The following is a 13798-nucleotide window of genomic DNA, read 5'->3' as shown; positions in this document are numbered from 1 at the left end:
ACTGTGGCCCCGGTCATAGAGCTCGGCTTTATTTTTCCCAGCGAGAGATTTTTGGAATTTCACGTGCTGTCAGATTTGTCTCCCCGTCGTTCCCTTTTTTATTTTTAAATGTTCCAACGTTTTCACTGGAGAGCAAAGGAGGGAGCAGGGCCCTTGTGGCCATGGGTGACTTTCTTTTAACGGCTCTTTCTCTGCTCCCTTTACAGGACTGTACCTCACAGGTCAGTGCTCGCGTTCCACTGTATTGGCACCCATGCTTTGCAGAACAGTCTGTGCCTCTGACATTTTAATTCATTGCGCCGTTGGGACTTACTGTCCATGAAGTTGACCAGTTCTGTTTGCCTCTGATTGCGTTTGCCAAGGAGCACAAACGTTAGTCGCTGCATATTCTGTATGCTGAGTGTTTTAGCTGTCTGCCAGTAGGAATTTAAAAACATTCCAATTTCTCATAATTTTACCCCCAATTTGCACCACTCATTCATAATGCAAGGCCCATCCTGTTTGCAGTGCCGTCAGCCATTTTAGTGGTATTACTGCTGGTGCCTCATGTTGATGTGCCACTTGGGAGGCTGCAGTTTTGAGCCCTTTTGAAGTATACGTGCACTATACATGTTGTACTTCAAGCAACCCAAAATATTAGCATGTTGATAAATGAGCTCCTCCTGCATGCTCTTTTTAAATTTTTGTTTTTAAAGTTTGGCATCTCCAATGCCACCTGAATTTGAAATGTCCAGTTTGCAAACTATGTACAAGCATGCTCATATACATATACTCCCCCTGCTGCTGTCTCAGGAGAGTGAAGAGAAAACACAACACATGGGCCTGCCGGCCAGATGCTTCTTTTCACACCGCAGCCACGGGCCATAAACAGAGCGGGGGCGGAGGACACCCAATCATTCGCGTGTGCAGACAGCTAGCTACAGGTGTCCAGGTGGCAAACTGAGCTCGCTCAAGCAGTGAACACTGCTGTCCCTGCTGATGGAATCCCTTGGGTGATGCGAAGCCAGTTTGGGGCCACCCTTGCTGCACTGGCAAAGGTGGCATTCCAGCTGAGACCATAGCACGTTTACAGATTGAGCTACCAAATCTCTTTTACGAGTTTTAATTGCAGGATCTCATAGCAGTGTATTTATTGGTCTTTATGGCAGAATTGAAATCTTGTAGGCTAATACTGTTCAGTTTTCAATTTCAGCTAATGTTACACGTGTATTTTACCAGAAACATGCAGCAGCCTTTTAAAGTATTGAGAATTAATGAAGTCATTTCAGTTCTGTTTTAATTGTGGCATCTGGTAGTGTTCAAACTGTCGTACATACCTTTATATAGCCTGCTAAAATGTTCACACATGACCTTGGATTATAGTAAAATTATGGTGTGGGTAAATATGGAACAGCTAATTAAATCACAACAAAGCCCAGTGCTGCTTGCAATTTGTACATCTGTCCTAATAGCTAGCAATCAGGGCTGGAATGTGTGTGCATTTTTATGTGATTGAAGTGGCTTTACAAATGTTGCTATTCTCTCCCCCAAGTTCATGATACACCCTTAAACAGGCACTTTGAGTGCCTCTTAATGCAAGCTACTGCTTTTGAGGCATGCCTTCAGCTGCCAGATATATCTACAGTATGTTTGTGTGTCAGGGGCAAAATTTACAGGGGGATAGGGGGGTTACAAACCCCCCCAATATTACAAATAACAGGGCAAATTACCCTCCCCAATAATGTAGCATTAGATCATTAGAAAAATAATTTCATACAATAAAGGTAGGGATTTCATGTTGCGATTGGGATATAGTGATCAAGAATTTTCTGCTTAGAATTCGCCACAAATAATCATTTCACAGCTGTTCTTTAAAAAAAAAAAAGAAATTCTCGGGCTGGGCGGGGGGCATGCCCCTGGACCCCCCCTGTATGGTTGCAGTTCTCAGGGTCTGTGCATTTCAAACTAAAATTAAGCCCTATGTGTGTGTGTGTGCGCGTACGTGCCTGCGTGTGTCTGTCTGCCTGCCTGTCACCCTCCCTCCCCTGACCTTCACCCTGATCCACGCAGTGGGCGGGGCTTGGGCCTGCTGGGTACGGCAGTAAAAGTGTGTTTTGATGACATTTAGTGACGGAGGCGCTTGGGGTCGTCTGGCCCAGCCTCTCTTATCAGCAGGCAGCTTGTCCGCAGGGATGGCTGTGCGGCGCACACGCGGTGGGGTCGGTCATTAGCGGTGTGCGCAGACGGCTGCTGGGCTGTGTTTACCTGAGCTGGCAGGGCAGCTGCCCACCTTCCTTTTGGGAAGTCCCACAGGTGGTACCACCTCTGGGTGGCTCTGCTTTTTTGGAGCCCTTTCCTGAGGATGTCCTGCTTGCGGTCACTCCCACATCTTCTGTAAATGTTTGTTGCCTGGTTTTATGACTGGGCAGAACCTGGGGAATGTTGTTATTTCTGCAGTTATTTTTACATTCTCTACATATAGAGGAAATAACACCTCTAATTGGATGCAACTGCGGCATGAACTCTCATTAACATGAGACGGAGCGAGTGGGTATGTGGTTAAGGTGTGTGGCACCAGTACCTGAGGCTCACAAACATAGTGACTCATGTTTAATAAATTCACTTAATTCTGTAAATGAGCTACTGTAGAGTGTTCCCTTGAGGGAACACAGTGTGTGTGTGTGTGTATATTGGAAATCCCATGTGTGTGGAGAACTGACAGGGAAATGGGAAGAGTTCGAAGGACACGCACATGCTCACGCATTCATGCGCGCGCACACACACACGTACGTACAGGCCAGCCTTCCTTGGCTTTACCTCATCTTTGCTCTTCATAGGACCAGACTCGCCTATCCCAGAATCCATTGCGCTTGAGCTGCTTTTGACTGTCAGGGCTTTACTGCGAGTGCCACCAGTCCTCTGTTCACCAGTCCTCTGCTGAGGTGTTAATGGAAGCCAGGCTTTAGCAGTGTGTTTTTTCCCATATTCTGGAGTGAAGTGCGTGCTCTGTATGTAATGAGCCTTTTCGGCTTTAGCTGCATGACATGAAGCGCAGCAGAGCTGTGGGTATGACAGCACGTCGTCATGCGCACCTTACGACAGCCCTTTCTGGCTCCTCCCCATTCACGCTGCTTCATTCTGGCTCCTCCCCATTCACACTGCTTCATTCTGGCTCCTCCCCATTCACGCTGCTTCATTCTGGCTCCTCCCCATTCACGCTGCTTCATACTGGCTCCTCCCCATTCACGCTGCTTCATTCTGGCTCCTCCCCATTCACGCTGCTTCATACTGCCTCCTCCCCATTCACGCTGCTTCATTCTGGCTCCTCCCCATTCACGCTGCTTCATTCTGGCTGCTCCCCATTCACGCTGCTTCATTCTGGCTCCTCCCCATTCACGCTGCTTCATACTGGCTCCTCCCCATTCACGCTGCTTCATACTGGCTCCTCCCCATTCACGCTGCTTCATTCTTGCTCCTCCCCATTCATACTGCCTCCTCCCCATTCACGCTGCTTCATTCTGGCTCCTCCCCATTCACGCTGCTTCATTCTGGCTGCTCCCCATTCACGCTGCTTCATTCTGGCTCCTCCCCATTCACGCTGCTTCATTCTGGCTCCTCCCGCCTCTGCCTTGCCATTGGCTCCCCCATACGAGGGCAGGCTTCTGACTGGGTAATCCCCCAGCAGAGCCCATGAGCCCAGGCCCGTGTGAGCAGACGGGTAAACAGGAGGACTGCAGGCCTGAGTACAGGCACCAGAGCCCCTCACCCGACCCCTCTCCTCATCAGCCACACGTCCCCTCTGAGGCGTCTCCGTAACTGCCCGCTTTACCGCCATGGAAATGGCCGTGTAGTAGCTCTTAACTGGCCCTTCATAACGTTCAGAGCCTCTGCGGTTTTTGATACCACTCACAGCTTCCGTGAAGACTTTTCTAGTGAAATGTTTTGGTATATTAGTTTGCAAGTGAATGGCAAATTGCTCCTGATTGATAGTGTGTCATTTGAGGGAAATAATTTAGTGTCACTTTAATACATGAGTTAGAAGGCTGTTCTGTCACACCACAGGAGTTCATTCACAGTGCAGACTGTGAGCATATGCCTCTGCCTTTATAGTAAGTACATGGTTCATTAATGGTTAATCAAGTCCACTTTAGTGTTACTGATGGCTCCTGGAGGCAAGCCCCTGCTCCAGGCTGTTTTATAGATGCCAGGCTTAGAGCTATGCAGGGTAATCTCCTGTCCAAGTTGCATTCCCCTGGTAGTGATCTTTTAAAGCCATATCAACGCCTGACATCAGGATGAATGGCTGACCTCTCTCTCTCTCTCTCTCTCTCTCTCTCACATTCTAAGTCCTCATCTTCAGCCACACTGCGTCAATGGCGCCCTCAGGAATGTCAGTTCTTCTCGGTTTGTTTTGTTTCGAGTAAGGCTCTCGCACACTGCCAGCCTGTAGCCTCAGAATCCCTTAATTGCTTGAGCAGATAGTTGATGTAAATGCTGCCTAATGGCTTGTGTCATTGAGGAAAAGCCATGGGAATGGAAAATGGGACCTCCTCATTAATGCATTTTACACGGATATAAATTCGAATGAAGTAAACTCTGATTCTTTGCCTTCTTTATGTCTTTAGCTGAGGGTTAGCTCGCATAAAATTAATTGCTGGTGAAATGACTCATGTAATACCCGCATATTTAGTATTTCAAATCTTATTTCTCATTTCGTTTTTGTATGTTGATGAATATGTGCACGCACACATTTAGAAAACATTGTCACCAGTGGGTTTTTTGTGCTGTTAAACTCAAAGGCAGTGTAATATTGATGTAGTATAGCAGTACAGTATGAGGAATAAAGTGTGTTCCTTATTAATATAATCCTACCTGCTCACTAAATGCAGAGGGTGTGCCCGGCCGTTCAGTGCAGTGCCATCAATCCGGTGGGTTTTATTAAGCGTAGCACCTGTGACTAATGGTCTGTCCTTCCTTTATGTGAGTTGCTGTGAGGTTAATGAATCATGGGAAGGTTGTTCTTCGGCTTTCCTGGTTGGTTTCAGCAGAAATGGGGATCAGTAAAGGGATCAGTCAGGGCAGTGGTGTGGAGCGAATCAGTGGTATTTGCCAGGTCGGCCCGTTTGGGTAGCGGGGGCCATAATGAATGCCCACACAGGGCACGATGGGCGGGGAGTTTTATGCCTCTGTCGGGGACCATCCGAAGGTCAGGTCGCTGATCCAGACCAGATCATTTAACACAAGTTTCAGACACATAGGAGGACGTAGGGAGGAATCATTCAGGGACAGCTTAGACTGGAGCTTTGGGTTGCTTAGAGGGCATAGCTTATGCCAGCCCTAAAAATGACTGATATATTAGTGATTCTGAGGTGACTCTTCCAGAAATGGTTGTCATGGAAAACAAACCATGAGTGTAGACCACTGCTTTGTTATCATGCTTTACCTGCTTCCTGTTACTAGCGCTGTGGTATTACATGCAGTTAAAAGAATGTCACCTGTACCTGCCCAGTAATTGAAATTGCTGTATTGTGATGACATGCCCTCCCCTTGCTCAGTAGTAGTTTTGTTTTGTTGATTTTATGCCCACACTGGGCTTGCATGTTAGCCTGCCTTTTTTTACTAGTCTGTATGCGTCAGCTTCATTTCCTGTCTGGTTATTCCATTGTAATTTTTTTTGGTTGTCTTATTTTTATTTATTTTTTAAATATATCTGTCGTGGCTGCCTTTTATGTTACGTCGAGTTTTTTTTTTCTGTTTTTGTCTTCCTTCGTTTCGCTTTCCTTTCTCTGTATATTTTTACCCCTTCCTTCCCCCTCCCCCCTGCCTCGTTCCTCTCTTGTTCCTCCCTCCTGTTTGCTCCTCCTCCCCCCCCTCGCTCTCTCCCTCCATTCCTCTGCACCCAAGATGTTGCCATCCCAACACCCCCTCCCACCTCACTGACCAGTGACACTACTGACCATGTAGCGCCAGGCTCCGGTGGCAGCGGGGGACCCACGCCCTCCGCCCCGCGTGATGTTGTGGCCTCGCTGGTCTCCACCCGCTTCATCAAGCTCACCTGGCGCCTGCCCGCCGAGCCGCACGGGGACAACATCACCTACTCGGTGTACTACGGCCTGGAGGGCACCGGCAGGTAGGCCCCGCCCCCACGCCGCCGCGCACGCCCGCCCCTACTCAGAGCGGGGGCTGGCAGATGTGAGGGCGCACATTTAATTTGGTTCTCCTTTCATTTGTCCCCTCTTCTTGTTGTTTTTCATTGTTTGCCAGGAGATGTTCTTTTTGTAAAGCGAAGGTGTGTTTGTGCAAGCTCACCTTTTCCTGGCTGCCTTTGGAATCGAATGTTGAAATTGCCAGTTATTTTTTTGTTTGACGCAGGAAAATTTAGTGAACCGCTGACCATCTTTGTCCTGGCATTTCCTCACGTACGCTCTCCCACTGGCTGTACGTGCCAGCGATGTGACGCGTACCTGTTGTACGAGCCGAGCGTGTCACGTGAGGTTTCAGACGTGTGGTCTCTTCCCCTGCCAGGGAGCGGATAGAGAACACCAGCCGCCCAGGGGAGCTGCAGGTCACCATTCAGAACCTGATGCCTGACACCAAGTACGCGTTCCGCGTGGTGGCGCACAACCGGAACGGCCCTGGGGAGAGCTCCAGCCCCCTGAAGGTGGCCACCCAGCCCGAAGGTACGCCCCCGCATCACATCACGGACCACCCCGTGAGCTCCCAGCATGCACCGGGACTGCCCGCCAGTCAGCACAGGCAGAAATAAGTATCGCCTCTGTGCAGTTTGGGTTTATCGAGTAAGTATGCCCGTTCAGCCCCTGGCCGAGCGCGCCAGGCGAACTGGAAACGTCAACATTGGGAGGATACGGAAACAAGGCCCCCAGTCTTGCAGCTGTTTTTCATGTCGAGGTTGTGTGTGTTTGTGTGTGTGTGTGTGTGTGTGTGTGGGAGGAATTCACAACTCCTTACAAGGCCTCGTTTTCAAAGCTGTCCCAGTTCTGCTTCCCCCCGACTGTGCATTTAAAGTTTACAGCGATGGTTGCTTTTCGACTCGAGACGGATAAACAAACGGCTTTTTTCCCTTTTGAAGTGAGAAGTGGCAGGGAGTCTTCAGTCCACCAATGACTGGCCTGCCTCATTCATCTCTGCAACGGTGGCTTTTTCTGGGTCAGCTCTTGAGCTCGCGGTGTCCTTGGCGACGGCCGGGCACGCTCAGTTAATAACGTGCAGCAGCGGGAGCTGGGCGCCCGGGAGAGCTGCTGAGAGCTGCTGGGAGCTGCCCGTGTGTCTGACAGCCATATTGCCCAGCTCCCCGTTATGAATGAGAGCTGAGCAGCTCACCTGCTTCCACAAGCCAGCCTGGGACACAGCAGCACGTATCTCATTATTTAATCACACACAGACACACAGAGGCACACATACAGAACCAGACACACACGCACACACACATACAGAACCAGACACACACAGGCACACATACACACACTGACACACATCCAGAACCAGACACACACATACAGAACCAGACACACACACACACATACAGAAGCAGACACACACAGGCACACACACACACATACAAAACCAGACACACACACACACATACAAAACCAGACACACACAGGCACACATACACACACTGACACACATCTAGAACCAGACATACACACACACACATACAGAACAAGACACACACACACACACAGAACCGGACACACACAGGCACACATACACACACTGACACACATCCAGAACCAGACATACACATACAGAACCAGACACACACACACACACACATACAGAACCAGACACACACAGGCACACATACAGAAACAGACACACACATATAGAACCAGACACACAGATGCATGCACGCGGACACACAGAGCCAGACAGACATGCATGCACACACACTTGTACACATACATATGTGTGCAAATACACACAGACCAGGACTTATAAACTCCTAGCTCCTGTATTTCTTCTTACTTTTAACCCTGATAGAAAAATAAGGTACACTAGGAACTCTTTAAAACACTGATTTCTCAAAGTGCTCCTTATCTACAGGAAGAACAAATATTTAATTTTAATTTGAGTTACAATTTTCTTCCTTTTCAAAGAGTAAAGACAGAAGTAATGAGTTCTGTAAATCCAAAAGAGGTCTGTATCACCCCAGAGAAAACTGCCTCTCCCATTTGTGGTTGTACCCAGGCCTCAACAGCAGGGGGCACCACGTTGTGTTTCAGGCAGTCACCAGGGTTCTTAATTGAATGTAATGATTCATGACCCCAGAGAGCAAACAAACGCTAAGCACCGTGAACCCCTTTTTCAATTCTCCCTGCTCTGCTAACCAGACCTAATTACAGGAATACTTCAGATAAACGCTTGTGTAAATCGAGCAGAGAGCCGCCTACCCTCCGCCGCGGCTTTCCGCCGGTCTGGGGGGGTGTCCGTGGAAACACAGCTGTGTTTTTCACGATGATAATCTGGCAAAGCTCCGGAAAGATCCGCAGTAATGGTGAAACTGCCCTCCTCTGAACAGAGCACCCTTGTGCGCCGTCGGGTTTGGAGGGGGGGGAAGTTTTGTTGGCCGGACAAGTGAAACGGAGCTGCCAGGAGAAAGACCCCCCCCCCCCCCTCGCGAGGCGTGAAAAATGTCCCGCTGCTTTACGCCGCCACTTCCCATCTGGGTGTCGCTCAGCCCGGGCGCCCAGTCTGTCGGGTTTCCTGCGGAGCATGCTGGGAGCGGTCCCCGTCAGCGTGTTCGCACTACCCTAGCCGACTCCCAGATGGAAAGGAGAGATTGACAAAGACGGCTGAAGACATTTTGCTTCATCTGACAGTTACGAATTTGGATATCTCAGCGGCAGCTCAGCAGAATGCGTGCCACCGATATTTATTTTTCCTTTTTTTTTTTTGGCAAGGGAGCATATAGCCATTTATTTCTGGAGCCAAGTTTTTAGGATTTTTAGGAAAACTAATTGGAGACTAAGGTTCTTTTTTCTCTGTAACAAACTACATTCACATCTCTTCCATCCTTTGTTTTTTGCAGTTCAAGTACCAGGCCCCGCCCCAAACCTGCAGGCCGTGTGTACGTCCCCCTCGTCCATCACCCTCAGCTGGGAGACTCCTGTAACCGGCAACGGGGAGATCCAGGCCTACAAGCTGTACTACATGGAGAAGGGCCTGGACAGCGAGCAGGTGAGATCAGGGGGAGTTTGGGCCCCCAAGGACACACGGGGCTCAGGCCACCGTGCTTTATCTGCACACGCACCTTTGGCTGTGTTTCACATATGTAGCTGCTATTCCAAGCAGCTGCCATTTTGTACTGGATTGTGTGTTTTTTTAGGTGTGTCTATGCGTGTGCGCGTATGTACAGGTGTATGTACATGTTGTTTCAAATGTTGAGGTTCAGCACCCACAATCAGGACTCTGTGTAATCGACAGTACAAACATGCTGTTCAGCCTTGGCCTACCAGTAAGGGGCGGAGCCTCTTCTCAGCCAATGCCACACCCCCACTCATATCTTACATGTGCCACAGTCACTCAACCTTCAATAAGACAAGAGGCCCTGTGCCATTAAAGAGCTTTTAATATGGTAGCAGATGAAATGTGAAGGTGCACCACAGTAATGATGCGTACGCTCCCCTGAGCAGGGGGCAAAAGGGCAGAATCAGGGAGCTGGGGGTGGGGGGTGGGGTAATTGGCTTTGTGTATGCAAAGGGGGGTTGTGGGGAGAATAGCAGTGCGATATTCACACATCTGCTGTGTGCTCAGGGAAGAGCTGAAGAGGGGGGCGATGGGGGGGGGTTCTATCCTTGTTTTAATTATTTAGAAGGAATGAGTAGACTCCAGGGAGGAGTCATCGCATGTGTGCCACACTGGAGTACAAGCCAGTTATCACCAGTAGATCATTCTCACATGGGGTGCCAATTGACTGGCCTTGTTTCAATTATTCATCTTTCAGGTGGATTTATAAATAGCGTTTAGAAAAGCCTGTGGTGCGAAAAAGCCACCTGTAGAGGGCAGTGTCGGGAATCTTATGCTCTAAGGTGCTCTTCATCATCCCCCCCTCCTCTTCTTCGTAGGACATTGACGTGGCAGGCCTGTCCTACACCATGACGGGACTGAAGAAGTTCACAGAGTACAGCTTCAGAGTGGTGGCCTACAACAAGCACGGGCCGGGCGTTTCCACCGAGGACGTGGTGGTGCACACCTTCTCTGATGGTAAGGGGGGGCCAGGGGGGCCAGGCTGTCCCACGGGCAGCACTTTGTTTCCAGGCTCCCGTAGATTGGGTGAAGCCGCTGTTCTATCCCTTGGAGATGGTTGTTCGGTGTGGTGATAGATGTGCTGTGTAGTGATAGATGTGCTTGCGAGGAGATTGATGTGCTGTGTCACTCTATAAATGGTAGCAGTTGCAGGCCTTCTGTGCCTGCGGGTGGCTTTCGCTGCCCAGCATGGTGCACTTCCTCTTGTCACTTGCCAATTTCTAGCCTTCCAGGGTTCAGTTACTTCAATAGCCGTGCAGAGCAGACAGTCCAAAAGTATCTGAACTGCAGAAATCTGGTATGGAAACTCCTGATTTGACTGACACAGCTGTCATGCATCAATTGCTGCATACAACATTCAGTTTGTGCTACATGTTAGACAGACAAGTTTTCTGGAGAGCAAGATATATATTCTTTTAAATAAATTTGGCATCTCCAATCCCACCTGAATGTCCAATTTGCTAACTATGTACAAGCAAGCTGGGGAGAGTGAAGACAATCCGCGGTTCTCCTCTGAAACACACGCCAGCCAGCCAGCGGCTTCTTGTCACACTGCAGCCGCAACTCGTGCACGTGCAGAGCAAGGGTGGAGGAGACCCATTCATACGCGTGTGCTGAGAGCTAGCCACAGCCGCCCGGATGGCCAGCAGGAGTCACTCAAGCAGTGAAGCAGCTGGCTATCCCTACTGCCTGTATCCCTCCCGTATCCCTGAGTGACACAAAGCCAATTATGCGCCGCTCCTGTGGGGCTGCTGGTCACAGTTGGCACTGGCACGGGTCGGATTCGATGTGAGACCGCGGTGCTCGCTGGGTAGGTCACACTGCGGATTAACCTACCCAGCTGCCCTCAAGATATATTTTAATAGTTAAATAAATAAAAACAAAATAAACATGCCCTCAGATCCCTTATTTTAATGGTTAAATTATAGCCCTGCTGCAGATGCATATGTTTGCCACCCCTAATGATGGCTGCTGGCTGTTACCTCAGTCCTATCAAAGCATCGCAAGCTTCACTGACATCCGTGTTTAACAGCCTTCAGTCAGCCCGCCAGTATTCGTCTTTCACCTGTCCGCCGCTGATTAATCCGCAGCGAGCTTTCTCTGGTATCATATGGCAGTGCCGCCTCTCCCACGCCGAAAGCAAACTGCACCTCCCTCCCATCTCTCTTCGTGCGGAGTGACGCGAGTCGCTTTGTCTCCCGGATGATGGACTGTCAGGTTTCGGTGCAGAGGCTGCCGTCAGGAGTCTGCTGATAAGCAGACAGCCTGAGGGGTGGGAGTGTGGCTGATGATATTCTAATCAAACACTCGAGTGGTTTGATATCTCCCGTCTTCATCGGCCGCGCTCCGGAAAACAAAGGGAGCGTAAACAGGATAATGAAGTGGGTCTTTATTAATGACCCGCCCTGATATGCCAGCTCCCCCCACGCCCCCCAGCATCTTTATCTCAGGCCATGTTCTGCACACACCACCCCCACCCCCCCACCCCCCCCCAACCTCCGAAAATGCATCTGGGCTCTTTGTTAGGGTGGCGGAGCTGTTTGGCTCCCTGCTGAAGCTCCACTCGTGGAAATGTTTTCTCCCCGTCATGCTGAGATCAAGGAGAAAATTTATTCCCAGCCTCCCTGCATGCAATATCACAACCACCATCCCCTCTACCAGTATCTGTTCTTACACATGAGTTGACCTGTGTTTTTGACTGGATGAAAATGTCAGCGAGGCGAACAGTTTCATGAGCAAACGTTAGAAGTGAAACCGAGCGAGAGCAGAGAGGTGTACTCTAGGTGTGCTCCTGAGACTTCTCCTTTTCCCGCCTTTTTCCCCCCATGTGATCTGGTATGCTCGAATTGGTTGAGTGTCGTACTTCCCCACTGAGTGTCCTGCATTTGACTGCTCGCTAATGTGCTTCTGTTCTGATCCCCTGCAGTTCCTAGCGCTCCTCCTCAGAACCTCACCCTGGAGGTGCATAACTCAAAGGTAAGCTTTGTTTTGGAAATGGCGGCACGGAAATGCAGGCAGTAAAAATCGACGGCGGTCGAGCATGTTGCTTTAGATTGAGAGTCAGGGGACTGAAGGTCAGTCTGATCTATGTCTGCCTGGCTCCTCGGAGCCCCTCCATCAGCCAGGTGTGATTGGAATTTGAAAGTGTATCGATCTGGCCCTTTGGCTGGAGCATTGCACGGTCTTGCCCTCCCAGCCTGCCCTGGTGTTTACCTTTCTCACCATCGCCCAGTGGCCTTTTCAGACGTCTCCATCGTCTGGGCCTCAGTGCAATACTAACTTTCCCAGAACTTCTGACACCCCACACCAGGCCCTCAATGCGAGCTATAGGAGCTCAGCCCAGCCCGCAGGATGCCATTACTTACCGTTCCTGTCTACAGCACTGAGCATGTCCATTGTGTATCTATTATGTTGACTGCTCTAAATCAAGCATGCGCGCGCACACACTGAAATTTCAGCTTCTTTCCTCGGCCTCTCGGCACGACACCAGACTCTGGCCTCTGACAGGCATCACAGAATTAGACTGCAGTTTAGACGCACAGGGGTGAATTGATAATTACTGCTGCTTTGCTCTTTATGTCAGACCTTGCTTTCTTCTGTAACTCCATACACATTCTCCATGTGCAGGTTTTTTCTTTCTTTTTTTGAATCTCAAGTTTGAGCTCCTCTTCCAAGCTGTGGGGTTGTAAGACCGTGACAGAGGCCGAATACTGGCATCTAAAAGGCACCATTTGTGAATATTTTGTCCTTTATTTCCTCCTTTATGTCATAAGGAAGCCGACTGGATTGGATGCAGTGCCCTCCCCCCACCTCCCCCAAATCGTCCCATCTTGCCCTCCCTTGCGATTTTTAGCCAATTAACTTTGTGTTTTCCAGATTTAAAACACAATGGAAAACACTTAACGAGTTAAACTGGAATGAGGAAAAAATGGAAATAGACTAATTGATCACACTTAGCGCGCGTTTAATTTGCCTCTGTTCCCCTGGCTCGGACAGGGAGGGAGAGAGATTGGGGGTGCCATTAATTAAGCCCTCTCCCTCACCGAGCTGGCCCCTCCCCCCCAGCCCTGCTTCCATTTATAACACACGCCCTGCAGGGAGTGCCTTGTGCTGGGGGCCTGCTCCAAAGCCATTATTTATTATTCATTTATTTATTCATCCCCAGCTCTACGGCTCCCCTCCCGCTCTGCAGCATGCAGCACTGTGCAGCATGAACACGTGTGTGTTTTATAAAGAGCCGCGCCACTGCGGTCTCCAGGCTGGAGCTTTGGCACAGGCCACTGACACCGCCCACAGCCGCCGCCGCCACCTCCAGGCACGCTGCCTCGACCCCGCTCACCGTCTCCAGGCACACTGCCTGACCCCGCTCACCGTCTCCAGGCACGCTGCCTGACCCCGCTCACCGTCTCCAGGCACGCTGCCTCGACCCCGCTCACCGTCTCCAGGCACGCTGCCTCGACCCCGCTCACCGTCTCCAGGCACGCTGCCTCGACCCCGCTCACCGTCTCCAGGCACGCTGCCTCGACCCCGCTCACCGTCTCCAGGCACG

The 13798-nt window shown here is 50.2% G+C and overlaps 1 protein-coding gene across 8 annotated transcripts in view; it reads left to right on the top strand.

Moving 5' to 3' along the window:
- LOC118215229 (neogenin) overlaps positions 1–13798 on the top strand; it is a 163077-nt gene that overhangs the window by 126141 nt on the left and 23138 nt on the right. For 6 of the 8 annotated variants that reach the window (XM_035395785.1, XM_035395784.1, XM_035395779.1 and 3 more), the window contains exons 8-12: positions 5884–6109; positions 6505–6659; positions 9032–9180; positions 10068–10206; positions 12176–12225. In XM_035395785.1, the coding sequence (XP_035251676.1) occupies positions 5884–6109; positions 6505–6659; positions 9032–9180; positions 10068–10206; positions 12176–12225 (719 nt within the window). The remainder of the gene's footprint in view (positions 1–5883; positions 6110–6504; positions 6660–9031; positions 9181–10067; positions 10207–12175; positions 12226–13798) is intronic. The other 2 variants (XM_035395786.1, XM_035395782.1) reach the window with 1 other exon arrangement.

Source organism: Anguilla anguilla, chromosome 16 (assembly GCF_013347855.1).
Source record: "Anguilla anguilla isolate fAngAng1 chromosome 16, fAngAng1.pri, whole genome shotgun sequence".
Taxonomy (NCBI): Eukaryota; Metazoa; Chordata; class Actinopteri; order Anguilliformes; family Anguillidae; genus Anguilla; species Anguilla anguilla.
The sequence above is the reverse complement of the archived record's forward strand: the minus strand, read 5'-3'. Positions and strand labels throughout refer to the sequence as shown.